Here is a 14,025-nt window from a genome sequence, read left to right as displayed (position 1 = left end):
ACCAACACCTCTCTGTTAAGAAAGTAGTGTGTTGTGCTAAGTATCAGGATTTTCTTTTCTTACAATTGAAACAAATCCTCTCATAGAACCAACCACTGATGGAGCACCATCAGCACAGATGCCAATACAGTTCCTCCAAGACAGACCTTTTGTTTCCAAATATGGAAACAGAACATTAAATACATCTTGGTCTTTGAATGTTTCATGTAGTTCTTTGCACAGGAATAAATTAAAATGTTGTCTGACAGGCTGATAAGAAAGTGATCAGTGTAGCTTAATAACAGATCATAAAACATATGTCATCTGAAATTAGTCAATATGTAAACAAATGTGTTCAGGCAATCACTCTGCATTGTTTAAAATGTATATACTTCATAGAAGAGTACTGTATATTTTATTGAAACTTTTATTCCTGTCTTTCTTGGAAGACTCAAAGTGAAAAGAATAAAACCAATATGGTGATTCCTTTCTTGGTCTGTTGCTGCCAGCACAGATCCCATCAGTGCATAAGTGGAGGTTTTTTTGCCCCAGTATGCATCACCAAACAGTAGTTATATTGTAATTTATCATGACTATTATGTGGTTATGATATGAAAGCCATTTTATAGGAGAGACAAACTTAGCAAATCTAATTAGTAATATATAATTTGACAGTCATAAGATGTTAATTTTTCAAATTGCAAATATTACAGCTAATCAAGTTTTACTTTGGACTGACAGAATGATATTCATAGTAATGTATTTGTAACATTTAAAATGGGTTAATTACTTGATTTTACATGTTTAACATTTTTATATCTACAGTGAATACAAATAGTACAAAAAAGCCGTTCAGGTATTTATAATAGTCATCTTTGCACACTCAGGGTTATTTAGAAGCAGAGAATTACTTTATTGTGATGTAATTAAAACTATATCAATAAAAGATCCCCAAATGTGAAATGATCAATCAGAATAATAAACTAATTACAATTAGTAAGTCTAGATCAGGAAGAACTGCTGGAGATTTGGGCCTGAGAAAAGCAAAATTCCTAGTCCATCAACATGTGTATTCTTTACCTCTTTGTTATCACAATTTAAAATCTTGAAATATTCTTTGGAGAATGCTGAGATTGATCAGATTAAATATTTGTTTGAAGATAAAAAGGCTGCTACACCATACACTGTATTAAAATTCTGTTATGTGGCTGTTAAGAAACTGAATGCTTTGATAAGCAAGGAGGAAGGCCAAATGATTATATACACAGAGGAAAGAGTTATATATTAATTAAAGATTTCTTGTTCTGGTAGAGTACTGGTTTTTTATCCAACATTTGATATGTATTCTAATACAAAATTTATAAGGCAAGTTTTTTTAGTTGACAAATTCTAGTCCCATGTCCATAATCAGTATTGGTGTTGGTTGTTATTACAACAGTAAAAGAAGACGAAAAGAACAGTTATTTGCTTTTATTGATGGCGTTCAGAGGAATGCCTTAGTTGCTTGATAGGCAACACTGACATGTCTGTTAACCCTAGAGAACAGCCACCAGGAAAGTTGGTTTAACTGTTTCCTTGGTACCAATTTCCCTGATCAAAAGCAGCCACTTAGAACTGCTTTTTTATTAGTGGGAGAAAAAGCCAGGTTCCCTTATTATATCTGTCTTATGCACTCTACTGGAGCTTAAAGCTGCATAGAGAGACAGTTTTTAGTATGTAAAATGGTATACATTTTACGCACGCACGCACGCACGCACGCACGCACGCACGCACGCACACCCCCCCCTACTAGGGCTGATTATTCAGTAAATCCAAATGGTCAGGGTCTTTTTTTCTTTTGCCCTGAAAAAGAAAACCAGCCTATTTGGCAAAGCCAAATAGCTTGGTTTTTTGGGGGGTGGGGGGTGAGGTTTGGGGGTGGGGCTTTTCTAGCTGCCTGTGGGGTTGGGAGATTCCAGTTCCTGCAGGCAGCCCTCTCGTCCCACTTGTGAAGTCTTTCCCCACTTTGAACGTGGGGAGGGGGTCAGGAGGGCTGCCTGTAGAGATCAGAAAACCCCAATTTCTGCAGGCAATTCTCCTTCCCTGCAAAGCTGGTACTTCGCAGCTGAATGCAGAAGTCAACTCAGCCAATGCCTGCATTCAGCAGTGTGGGGAAAATTTTCAGGTCCTTTAGAGTCGAACTCGAAAACCTCCAAAAAAAGTTGCCCACCCTCATACCTACACTATCTCATGGCATGTTTTATAAAGTAATTATTTTGTTGTATTGTTTTTACTTTGCATGCTCTCCTGAGCATGTCTCAGCAAAATTAGCTCATAAATTTTCCAAACACATACTAGTTGTGTGTGCAGGTACATCCGAGATATTATTTTATGAAATATGGTTATATAAAAAAAGTATCTTGAACATAGAATAACAACACATTTTTGTCCTAATTTTTAATATCCTTGAACTGCAGTTTACAAAATAACAATTTAATTTACTTTAGGGTGCATTCTTAACCATACCAGCTGAGCACATTTGGATGGTGGGGCGTCACTTTTAAGTATAGTTTAGGGTAGTGGTCTCTGACATTTTTGAGCCTGTGGACACATTTGGAATTTTTTTTTAAATTGTTTTTATTGCTCAATTTCAAAAAGAAATACAAGAGGAGGAAGTTTGAAACACACAAGTATAGCATAATTGGAGGAAAAAAGTGATACAATAATTATACTATACATTAAATCAACTCCATTTGTGGGTATTCTCCAGAAGAAGAAGAAAAAATTCATGTGTATTTATCACAATTGTCATAATTAAGTACCCACCATATCGCTTCCCCTCTTCCCCTCCCACTGCTCCCCCTCCCCCCCTTCCCCTGGCTTCCACTCCAACTGACTCGTGTACAGCGAGCCTTACTTTATTATTCTCTATAACTACATAGTTAAAAAAAACATCTGCTTTGTTCAAAGTAAAAACAAAAAAAAACAAAGCTGTCTTAGGAAACAAAAGAAACTTCTATATGTTTAAAAAAGGAAAGAAAGAAGGTTTTTTTTCCTCCTAAAAAGTACATTTTCTAATTCTATTATAGTATTATAATGCTAATGTCTTATTTATATAATGGATCAATTACAACATTATAAGTAGATGAAACAAAGTCTGGACCCACGGCTGCCATATCTGCTGGTAATATTCTGACTGACCTGTTATTTAATTGAAAGGAGGAGTCTGTGTCCATTTTATTTAGTTGCTGCATCTTGCAGATCCCACTCGTCTATCTCTTTGGGATCACAGCTGATTTCCAATGTCTCAGCTAGAACGATTCGGGCTGCTGAGGAAATCATACATGGAACAACAGATGTTTGCTTGTAATTTTCAGCAATCTTTCAGCCTTCATTAATGCAGGGCCCAAAAGGAATGGAAGGTTGCTTCCAGTTTTTTTTTTTAAAGGTTATTTTAATTATCTTGGTTATTTGGTCATGTACCTCCTTTCCAGTACCTTTTAGCAGCACCTTTTATACATGGTGTCCACACCATGCATTGTGGTGCAGGAATGTTCCTAGGTTTGACTCCACATTTCCAATGGTCTCAGTGAGGAGGGAATTTGGGGGTTCATTTTATGTAGTATAGTTGGAGTAAAATAGGTTCCTAAAATGATACATTTTAATACTATTTTCCCACATTGTTGAATTTGGAGTATACTTATATATATTTCTTTGCTCATAGAACCTATACTCTCTCCATTGTTCTAAAGGAATTACTATTACCTCTTTTATGTTTTCTTGACCAGTGTATCATATTTGGTTTTACACCACTTCTTGCTCAGTTTGTTGAGTTAATAATAATACTTTTATATATAGAACTCACAATTTTCTTATCTGTTCCTATAAATATGTTATCTAATTCTGTTTTCCTTTTTTGGATTCCCCAATTTTTTATATCTAATTTATAATAGCTTTCTAGTTGGCAGAATGTGTACCAGTGACAAGGTTGGTCTTCCCATACTATCTGATTCCTTTGTTTTAGGATGGGTTGGTCATTATTCCAGAGAATTATATCTTGGTATTTTGGCCAACAGGTTGTTGTTGATCTAACTCCACCAAAATGGGATTCCATTCTGGAAACCCATAGTGGGAGGCTACTATAGAATATATTTCTGTATTTGTTCCAGATTTTAATTAAGGCAGAACGAATAAAATGGTTTTTTATAACTTTGTCTATTGTATTTTTTTTATCCTTATTCGGCCAAAGATATGCATGCCAGCCTTTTGTTAAGTTGTATCCCTCAAGATCTAACAATTTGTGGTTTTCCAGCCTGATCCATTCCCTGACCCATCCTAATGCTGCTGCATCATGATATAACTGGAGATCTGGAACAGCCAGTCCCCCCTGCTTCTTTTGTTGGATAAGGTCTTTATAACGTATTCTGGGTTTCTTACCTTCCCAGATGAATTTATTAATTTCTTTCCTCCATTGTGCAAAACTTGATTTAGTTATGACCAGGGGGAGGTTCAGAAACAAAAACATAAATTTAGGGAGGATATTCATCTTAACTATACTTATTCTTCCTAACAATGATGTCTGTTTTCCTGCCCACGCTATCAGTTTATTTTTAACTGTTATCCACGTCTGGTCATAATTGTTTTTTAGGAGATTTTTATTATTATCTTCTATCCAAATGCCTAGATATTTAACTTTCTTTTCCACCTTAATATTTGTTAGTTGTTGAATTCTCAGTTTTTCTCTTATGGACAGATTAAATGTCAGCATCTTAGTCTTTTGAAAATTTATTTTTAAGCCTGCTAGGCCACCATACTCTTCTATCACTTCTAAAACTTTTTTGATATTTTCTATAGGATCATCTATAAATAGAACGATGTCATCGGCAAAAGCTAGGATTTTAAATGAATGTTTTTTTATTTTTATGCCTTCAAAAGTTTTCTGGTTTAGAATCTCTCTTATTAGTATTTCGAGTGTGTTTATATATAACAAAGGCGATATTGGGCATCCCTGTCTGGTTCCTTTCTCGATTTTGAATTTCCCTGAATAATCCCCATTTATTTTAATTACCGCTTCCTGGTCTTTGTAAATTTCATGTATTGCTCTATAGAATTCATCTTTTATGCCCATTTTAGCTAATACTGTGAACATAAAATCCCAGCTAACCATATCAAAGGCTTTTTCAGCGTCGAGGAACACCATAGCAGTTGGAAGATCGGGTCTATCATTTATATATTCTATTAAATTTATAGTTTTTCTAATATTATGGTTAGCTTGGCGTCCGGGAAGAAATCCAGATTGTTCTTCCTTTATATAATTGTTTAGAATTAGCTTTAGCCTTTTTGCCAGTATACTAGTAAAGATCTTATAATCGATATTCAACAACGATATAGGGCGGAATTCTTTAAGATCTAGTGGTTCCTGTTCTTTTTTTGGGATCAAGGTTATAGTAGCCTGTTTCCAGGATGGTGGGATGTTTCCACCTTTTAGAATGCTATTGTATAGTCTTAGTTGATGGTCTTTCAATTCTGAACTAAAAGTTTTGTAATAACTGGCCGATATTCCATCCATCCCTGGAGATTTGTTTTTAAGTTTATTGATTGTATTTTCTAATTCAATCATAGTTATTTCTTTGTTCAGTTCTTTTAATTGTTCTTGTTTTAACTGTTGTATATTTTGATCATTCAAGTATGTCTCAATTTTTCTTTTGTCTATCTTTTCTTTCTTATACAGATTTGAATAGTATTTCTCAAAAGCTTCTCTTATTTTATTCGTTTCTGTTAATATTCTAGGTCCATCTTTAACCTGGTTTATGGTCTGTTTTGCTCTCTGTTTCCTTAGTTTATTAGCTAGCCATCTACCTATTTTGTTGTCTAATGCATAGTATTTGTGTTGCAAATACATCCAGTCTTTTGCTATTTGGTCTGTTGTTAAAGTTTCTAGTTGGTCTTTTATAATTTTTATTTGTTTCAAAAGCTTTTTACTATCTCTCCTTTTCTGTAGTGTTACTTCTAATTCTCTTAATTTCTTTTCTAGATTTTGTATCTTTTCTTTTTTCTTTTTCTTTTCCCGATATTCCTGATTCTGTATATACCCCCTCATCACAGCCTTATGGGCATCCCATAATATATTTTCTTTATCTATAGATCCATAATTTAATTCCCAGTATTCTATTAACTTCTTTTCCAGTTCTGATTTACTTTGGGAGTTATTTAAGACCCAGTCCTTCATTTTCCATTGGTTTTTATATTTGCCCATGGCAACAACCCATACAATGGGGTTATGGTCCGAAACCACTCTTGGTTTAATATGGATTCCCAGTGTGTTTGCGCTCAACTGTTTTGACGCCCAGACCATATCAATCCTGGAGTGGGAGTGAAACCTGCTCGAATAAAACGTAAAATCTTTATGGTTCCCTTCCTTCATTCTCCATATATCATATAATTTCAAATCTTTTGTTAGTTCGAAGAAGGATTTTGGTAATTTCCCATCTTTGCTCATTTTATTTGTGGTTTGTTTATTTCTTTTTTTTGACAGATTTTTCTTATCTAAATCGGTGTCTACCACACCATTAAAGTCTCCTACTAGTACCCAATTTTGGGTCTGAAGTGTTGAAAGTTCCTGATTCAATTCTTGGTAGAAACAGGCTTTATTTGAATTGGGGGCATAGATTCCTACTATCATAAGGACAGTATTTTCATATGTTATCTCTACTCCCAAAAACCTCCCTGCTTTATCGTTAATTTTTTCTTTTGGGTTCCATTTTTCTGGAATATATAGTGCCACCCCCCTTTTTTTTTTCTGGTAGCCTGAATGGAATAAATGTCCCAGTTTGTTGTTTATAATTAATCTTTCTTCCCCTTTCTTTATATGTGTTTCTTGTAGACACAAGATATGGGGAGATTCTTTTATAAAATGAGCATAGATTTTTTTTCTTTTGCCTGGATGGTTCAGGCCATTCACATTACAAGTTACAACTTTCATTGCCATTTGTATTATAGTTATATATATTTACCCCTTCCTTCTTTGTTATGCCCTTTTTCTCCTTTTCCCTTTTTTTTCTCCCCCCCTTCCCCCCTCTGTTCTTACTTTACTCTTGTTGGGGGTAGACTTGCTTCTTTCGCCAGGAATTCTTGGGCTTGAGGAACTGTGACAACATTCATCCTCTTACCCTTCCACAAAAATGACAGTCCTTCTGGGATTATCCATCTGTATTTTATTTTTCTTTCCATCAAGAGGTTCGTCAATCTTCGGTAATCCTTACGTCTTTGTTGGATAGACGCTGGTAGTTCTTTCATGATAATTATTTTATTTCCATCTAGATGGTAATTTTTCTGTGAATTTGCGCGGAGTAGTTCCTCCCGAAGATCGCGTCTTACACAGCTGAATACAATGTCCCTGGGTTGACTATTATTCCTGGATGATCTAGTATTAACTCTGTAGATTTGATCTACTTCTTTGAGAATTTCTTCTCTAGTCAGACCCCAAACCTCTTGTAAAAGGGGCATAATTCTACTTAAGGTGACTTCTTTGTCCAGTTCTGGGACTCCCCTGATTCTAAGCATTTTCTCTTTTAGGGTATATTCCAGTACTGCCAGAATGTCGTCTTGGCGTAGGTTGTGTTCTCTTAGGTTTTCCACTGCATCTTCAACATCTGTTAGCCTTGTTTCCTTCCCTTTTAAATCTTCTGTAATTTGAAGCAAGGTCTCTTCTATTTTTTTTATATGGCTTAAGTCTTTTTTAAGGTTTTGCATTTCTCCTTCCATTCTAGTGAGCCTTTCCCTGGTCTCTTGTTGAAATGTGACCAGATCTTTTTGGGAACTTGTTGTGATGTCCAATAACTTTTCCAGTTTGGAATTTAAATCAGCCATTTTTTCAGGAGTTTTAGGTTCTACCAAGCCGTTTTTTAAATCCTTCAGCTCACTTAACTGTGCTTGACGTGTTTTTCCAGAAGCCGTCATTCCTTTACTGCCTTCAGGTCTGTTGTTTTAATTCCAAGCACTGCAGTAATTAAATTAGTTCTGGTCTCCTTTGCTGGGTCTCTGTTTTGCCACTATTATTCAAAGTTTAAATGACTCCAGCAGTCTGGCTTGTTGTTGCTCGGTCTATAAATCTGTCACCAGCACTTTGATAACAGTTCACCAACACTACAGTCTCCGTTAGGCAGTCAAAATAACAGGGTATTTTCACTTCCACATTAAACGCTGTCTCCCAAACCTCGCGATTTTTCCTTTTACTGATATGACGTTCCCCTGTGGAGTCACTAATATTAGTTCCCCCGTTTTGCTTCAGTTAAAGGGATATTCCCTCCTTTCTCTGAAACTCTGAAACTTTTTCCACTTTGCGGTCACAACAAGGGAAGGGGAGTGGAGGTAATTATTCATCAATGTATATCCATCTGTTTCCCACCTGCCACCCTGCACTATAGTTGCCACCGTGCTTTATTCTTGATCCACCTCTCTCGGCGGGCTTTTAAGCTGGGATCTAACGTATACATGCAGCGTCGCCTTTGTTCCCCTCTCGCTGTTTTTCTGCCCGGGGTTCTTTCCTCTCTCGTGTCTTGTAAGTTGTATTTCCTCTTTTTGTATTAATGTAGTCAATTTTAATGTTTACATGGAGTGCTTTTCAGTTTTCATTTATTTTTTAAGTAATTATAGCTGTTGGGAGTAGCTTCCCCCTATAGGCACTTATGCCTTCCGTGATACTCTGGTTTTATGGTATAATGGAATTCCCCAGACAAGCTTGCGTTTTATCTGGCAAGATATTCCATTTCTCTATTTCAAGATCCCCTCCTACCTCTTGAGGGGGGGTTTTTTTCCCCCTTTTTCTCAGGGGAGTTCAGAATTCCACGGATGCCTCTGGAGCTCTCTTCAGAAGCGTCTGAAGGTCGCCATTTCCCAACCGGAAGCCCGACACATTTGGAATTTTGATACCCTCCGGGGAAGGGCGGTCTATAAACCCAATAAATAATAAATAATAATAATAATACAGCATGGTGGGCACAGCAACAAAATGGTTCCCACAAAATGACTGTCACAAGAGGTGGAGCCAGCAACAAAATAATTGCAACTAATTTTTATTTTTTTTTAATTAGATTTCCATGTTGCCCTTCCCCATTTGTTCTCAGGGTGGCTTCCATCCACCAAATACAATAACAATTCGCTATATGATACAAAAATATAATTTACATAATTTGAAACCTTAAAACAATCATTAATTTTTCATAAAGATGACAATAAACTGTCCCAATGGAGATATTAATTATGATAGGGGAAGGGAAAGGAAAGGGGGGAGGCAAAGTACTTCAGAGGTCCTTGTAGATCTTACCTCTGCCTCAGCCATAGGCCTGGTGGAACAGGTCCATCTTTCAAGCCCTGCAGAATTGCATCAGATCCTGCAAGGTCCTTGTTTCCTTTAGGCTGGGGTCATGACCGAAAATGTGCTGACCCAGGTTGAGGCTAGTGCAGGGGTCTGCCACCTGCGGCTCTCCAGATGTTCATGGACAACAAATCCCATCAGCCCCTGCCAGCATGTCCATGAACATCTGGAGAGCCGCAGGTTGCAGACCCCTGGGCTAGCAGGACCTCTTTTGGGGAAGGATCATCAGTAAATTGCTATTTGCAGATTGGGACGTAATGGGAAAGATAGTCCCTTAGGTATGATGGCCCCAGACTGTTTAAGGCTTTAAAGGTAAGCACCAACACCTTGAACCTAATTCGGTACTCCACCTGGAGCAACATTCAACACCCAGTTGAATGTTTGCCTGCCACTGGGTCCCGGTAAGGACCAGCATTACTGCACTTTTCACCAGTTGGAGTTTCTGGAGTAGACCCAAGGGAAGTCCTGCATAAAGTGAATTGTAGTAATGCAGCCTAGAGGTGATTGTTACGTGGATCACTGTGGTTAAGTTGACTTGGGACAGGTAGGGTGCCAATAATCTCTGCTGGCGCAGATGGTGAAAGCCAGGCAAGCCACCTGCATGATTTGAACCTCCAACTTCAGGGAGCATCAAGAATCACCCCAAGGCTCTTGACGGATGGTGCCACTGACAGATTTACTCCATCAGGGGTTGGTAGGTGGCCCTCTCCATCTCTCGTTTTTCCAGCCACAGGATCTCTAACTTTGATGACATAATGCATATCCTTCTGCTATGGTGGCAGCTGCTGTCCAAGCAACATTTTAAAAACTCTGCACTATCAATTAAATTGCCAGTAGTCAGAACCTTTCTGGGCAAAAGCCCTACCTGGCCCTACCCCCTTCCTAAAAACACTTGGCAGGCACCAGAAAAGGTGTCGGAGGGCACCATGGTGCCCAAGGACAGCATGCTGGAACTCCTGGTTTAGGCGATTTGATACATTTCTTGTTCTTTTTAGAGGTTGATGGATGAAAATTCTTCCTTATGTTTCTCAACTGAGATATGCTTTTTATTCATGGATTAAGTTAAGAAAAGAACATAATCATAACTATGTAAATTGTTTAACATAGGGTGTGGACAGTAATAAATAGATGAGAAGGAAGGTGGAGCTACAGGAACAGTATCCTAAGAGATGTATATGCTTTACTTGTGGCACGGGGACATGTTAATAAAGGTCATGAAAAGGTATAGTAAAATGTAATGACAGCTATTTCTCCTGTTAAATGGGATTTGGATCTGACAGCAAAGCAAAACATCCTTAATATCAGTGAACAATTAAAGGAAGTTGCCTAAAAAACAAAATACATCCGTGGGATTGTCAGTCAGTAAAACTGAGCTGACACTGTGCTTTAATTAAATTTGAGACTGTTACCAATTAGTCTGTAGCACTACAGGCTTCAAGCTGCCTGTGAGTCAGTGCTCTGACTCATCCAGCAAAACTTTTCTTACTAAAGAAATATCCAAGCAGCCGCAAGGATGAAAGATCAAAAGGAAAGCAGGTTCATCGACCTTCTTTGCAAATCCTAACTGTTAAATTTCAGTGCACAGAAAAACATTGTGCTGTGCAATCATGAATAGAGATACAACCTTCTGAACCAGTTGAAGACAATGGACTCAGAAGGGTGTAACTGTGTTTAGGATTGCATTGGTGGCCTTGTCACTTAACAGTCAAAGCAATTTGATAAGTCTAACTTTATCATTACTGAAGAGTAAATAATTTTCTTCAGAATATATGGAACCCTAAGAATAACAGTTATAGTTAATATTTATTTATTTATTTATTTATTTATTTATTTATTTATTTATTTATTTATTTATTATATTTATATACCGCCCTCCCCAAAGGCTCAGGGCGGTGAATTTGAATTATACAAAGTGATTCTCAATTGCTCATACATGCCATTTATAATTTGTTAATATTTACATTTAGCTGACCATCATTCTCAGTATGGTCCCATATACTTAAATTTGGAGACTTGCTGTGGACAAACAAGATAGATCTTTCTACAAATCTGGGAAATGCCCCAGGTTTGCAGAATAATTGGAAAGCAAATGCATATACGTATACATGTATACGTACGTACATTCATACGGGAGTTAAATTCCATCTTCCCAAATGATATACCTTTACGTACGTATACCTTCAACAAACAGATGCCCTCAATGGTTATTGCTAGGCAACTGTGTTGCCAGAGTTCAAGATTTAGTTTCTGTCAGTAACAATCAGGGATAATGGGACAGAATCTTTTTGGCCTCAACAGAACCAGCAGCCACCAGGTGACTTGCTATCATCCAACTTGCGTGACTCACTCAGGTCTGGTTGCTTACTGCTGTTCAACAGCACGCACTTCATGGAAACCAGAGTAGTGTAGTGGTTAGAGTTTCAGATTATCGTCTGGAAATCTGGGTTCAAATCTCCACTGTGCAGTGGAAGCTCACTGGGTGACTTTGGACAGTCATGCACACACTCAGGCTAACCTACATGACAAGAGTTCTTGTGAAGGTAAAATAGCATATCTGAGCATCTCTTAATAAACTATAGTGTGCGTAGTAACGTATTATTAAAGAGTACAGTGTTATAAAATTCAGTGTTCCGATTTGCTGGTATTTCTACCTATTATGACTTACGAGAGTGTTTTTTGGGCAAAAGTGGATGTTCTTTTGTTTACTACAGAATTTGTTTTCTACCTTGACCTTATATTCCCTGCTCCCCCACCTCTCAGATGGCAGCAATTAAGATCTATATGCTGTGTTAGCACAGGGTGGAGCAGTTTACAGCTTTCTCAACTGTTGAATATACTTTCAATTTTTCTTGGCGAAAACGTGCATACTTTTAAAATTCCATAAATACCGTATATACTTGCGTATAAGTCGACCCGCATATAAGTCGAGACACCTAATTTTACCACAAAAAACTGGGAAAACTTATTGACTCGCGTATAAGTCGAAGGTGGGAAATGCAGCAGCTGCTGGTAAATTTCAAAAATAAAAATAGATGCCAATAAAATTACATCAATTGAGGCATCAGTAGGTTAAATGTTTTTGAATATTTATTTCAAAGAAAAACAGTAAACTGGCTCTGTAAGTGGAAAAGAGGGTCAACAAGAACAATATGGTATCAACAATAACTTTAAAAGTACAAAAACCTTAGCTCAACCAGCAACCAAGCTAAAACACAAGAGTTAAAATCCTCCAAAACTGGATTCCTCATCATCATCTGTATGCCCAAATGTAACCCAACTTAGATTTTAAGAGGGATATTATCAGAAATGGAAAATCTACTATTAGCTTCCATTGTAAACAATGGGGGATGGGGCATCCCCTTTGGGGGTCAATAACTTTGGATCCCCTGACCCAAACTTCACCAAACCTGGCTGGTATCATAAAGAGACTCTCCTGATGAGACCAGCCAGGTTTGGTGAAGTTTGGTTCAGAGGGTCCAAAGTTATGGACCCTCAAAAGGCTAGCCCCATCTACTAATAGCTCCCATTGAAAACAATGGGGAATGGGGGCATTTGGGGGTCCATAACTTTGGACCCCCTGAACCAAACATTACCAAACTTGGCTGGTATCATCAGGAGTGTCTTCTGAGGGTACCCTGAAAGTTTGGTGCCGCTAGCATAAAAACTGCGCCCCCTGCTGGCCGGCAAAGTAAAAACACAAAATTTTTTAATGACCCGCATATAAGTCGAGGGGAGCTTTTTCAGTATTGAAAATGTGCTGAAAAATTCGACTTATACATGAGTATATACGGTATGTCAAATAGTTAAATTGTATATTCTATGTAAGTTATTAATAAAACTTTATGTTGTTAAATCACTTGAAATAGTTTTGATGTGGCAAGAAAGCAAGAATTGCTTATCCACCCCCACTTTATTTTTTCCTGTTTACACTTCTAACTAGGTGTGTAATGTTGCTTTACTAAAATTGTAGCTTTGACAATGAAATTTCAATTGTATACAGTATGGTTGTCTATATGAATATTTTATGGTAGCCAGAAGAAAACACAAATGATACTTGAGCCACATAATTTGTACTGAAAGGGATCTGAAGATATGCAGTGGGAAGTGAGAATTGGTGGAAATTATCTTTCACTTCCTTAAGTGAAATTAATGTATATTGAAGGAAATGAATAACATTACTGAAAATGAAGGTCTCACTTGCCATATGTAAAATGTCTTTAAAACTCTAAGACTAGCAATATTTTTGAGATGAGATTTTGTGTGAGAGAATTTATAGCTTCAGATGTGCAGTTCTGACACTTTCCTCGAAATAAGCCCCATTGAATAGATCTGAGAATGATTCTAAGTGGATGTGTTTAGGATTGGTCTCTAAGATGTATTTATTTGCAACATAGAAAGCATAGGTTGGATTCTGTAGAAGATAGATTGGGGTCATGTAATTTTGCCAATTCATCCCTTTTGCTTCAGAACATCTACTCTGCTCTTATGCAGTTTCTGGGAGATAGATTGCTCCCTATGAGCAGCATTTCAGGAGACATTTTTAGCAGCAGAGGGGAGTAAAGGAAGTTATGCTCTGCTGATGGAAATCCTTTTGTCATGTACATCTATTTGCAGAATCCACCTTTATAGATATGACAAGTAGGAACCCACAAGAAACTTGTGGCAAAAGTGCTTCCCTCCTCCCTGCTTCC

General features: G+C 37.3%; 2 protein-coding genes across 2 annotated transcripts in view; one reads left to right on the top strand and one right to left on the bottom strand.

The window, feature by feature from the left end:
- METTL15 (methyltransferase like 15) overlaps nucleotides 1-14,025 on the top strand; it is a 183,587-nt gene that overhangs the window by 29,085 nt on the left and 140,477 nt on the right. The window lies entirely within an intron of this gene.
- On the bottom strand, nucleotides 3,236-8,356 carry LOC125426034 (golgin subfamily A member 3-like). The gene is made up of 2 exons (XM_048484089.1): nucleotides 7,046-8,356; nucleotides 3,236-3,287 (listed from the first exon to the last, which is right to left on the bottom strand). The coding sequence occupies exons 1-2, from the start codon at nucleotides 7,915-7,917 to the stop codon at nucleotides 3,266-3,268; spliced, it is 894 nt and encodes a 297-aa protein (XP_048340046.1). The 5' UTR covers nucleotides 7,918-8,356; the 3' UTR covers nucleotides 3,236-3,265.

This window comes from Sphaerodactylus townsendi, linkage group LG02, assembly GCF_021028975.2.
Source record: "Sphaerodactylus townsendi isolate TG3544 linkage group LG02, MPM_Stown_v2.3, whole genome shotgun sequence".
Taxonomy (NCBI): domain Eukaryota; kingdom Metazoa; phylum Chordata; class Lepidosauria; order Squamata; family Sphaerodactylidae; genus Sphaerodactylus; species Sphaerodactylus townsendi.
Note: the sequence above shows the minus strand (reverse complement) of the source record. Positions and strands in the feature narration are given on the sequence as shown.

Coding starts and splice junctions, on each gene's coding strand:
- LOC125426034 (XM_048484089.1), bottom strand. CDS start 7,917: ATGACGGCTTCTGGAAAAACACGTCAAGCACAGTTAAGTGAGCTGAAG. Junction 3,288..7,045: donor CTACCCCCAACAAGAGTAAA/GTAAGAACAGAG, acceptor TGATTTCCTCAG/CAGCCCGAATCGTTCTAGCT.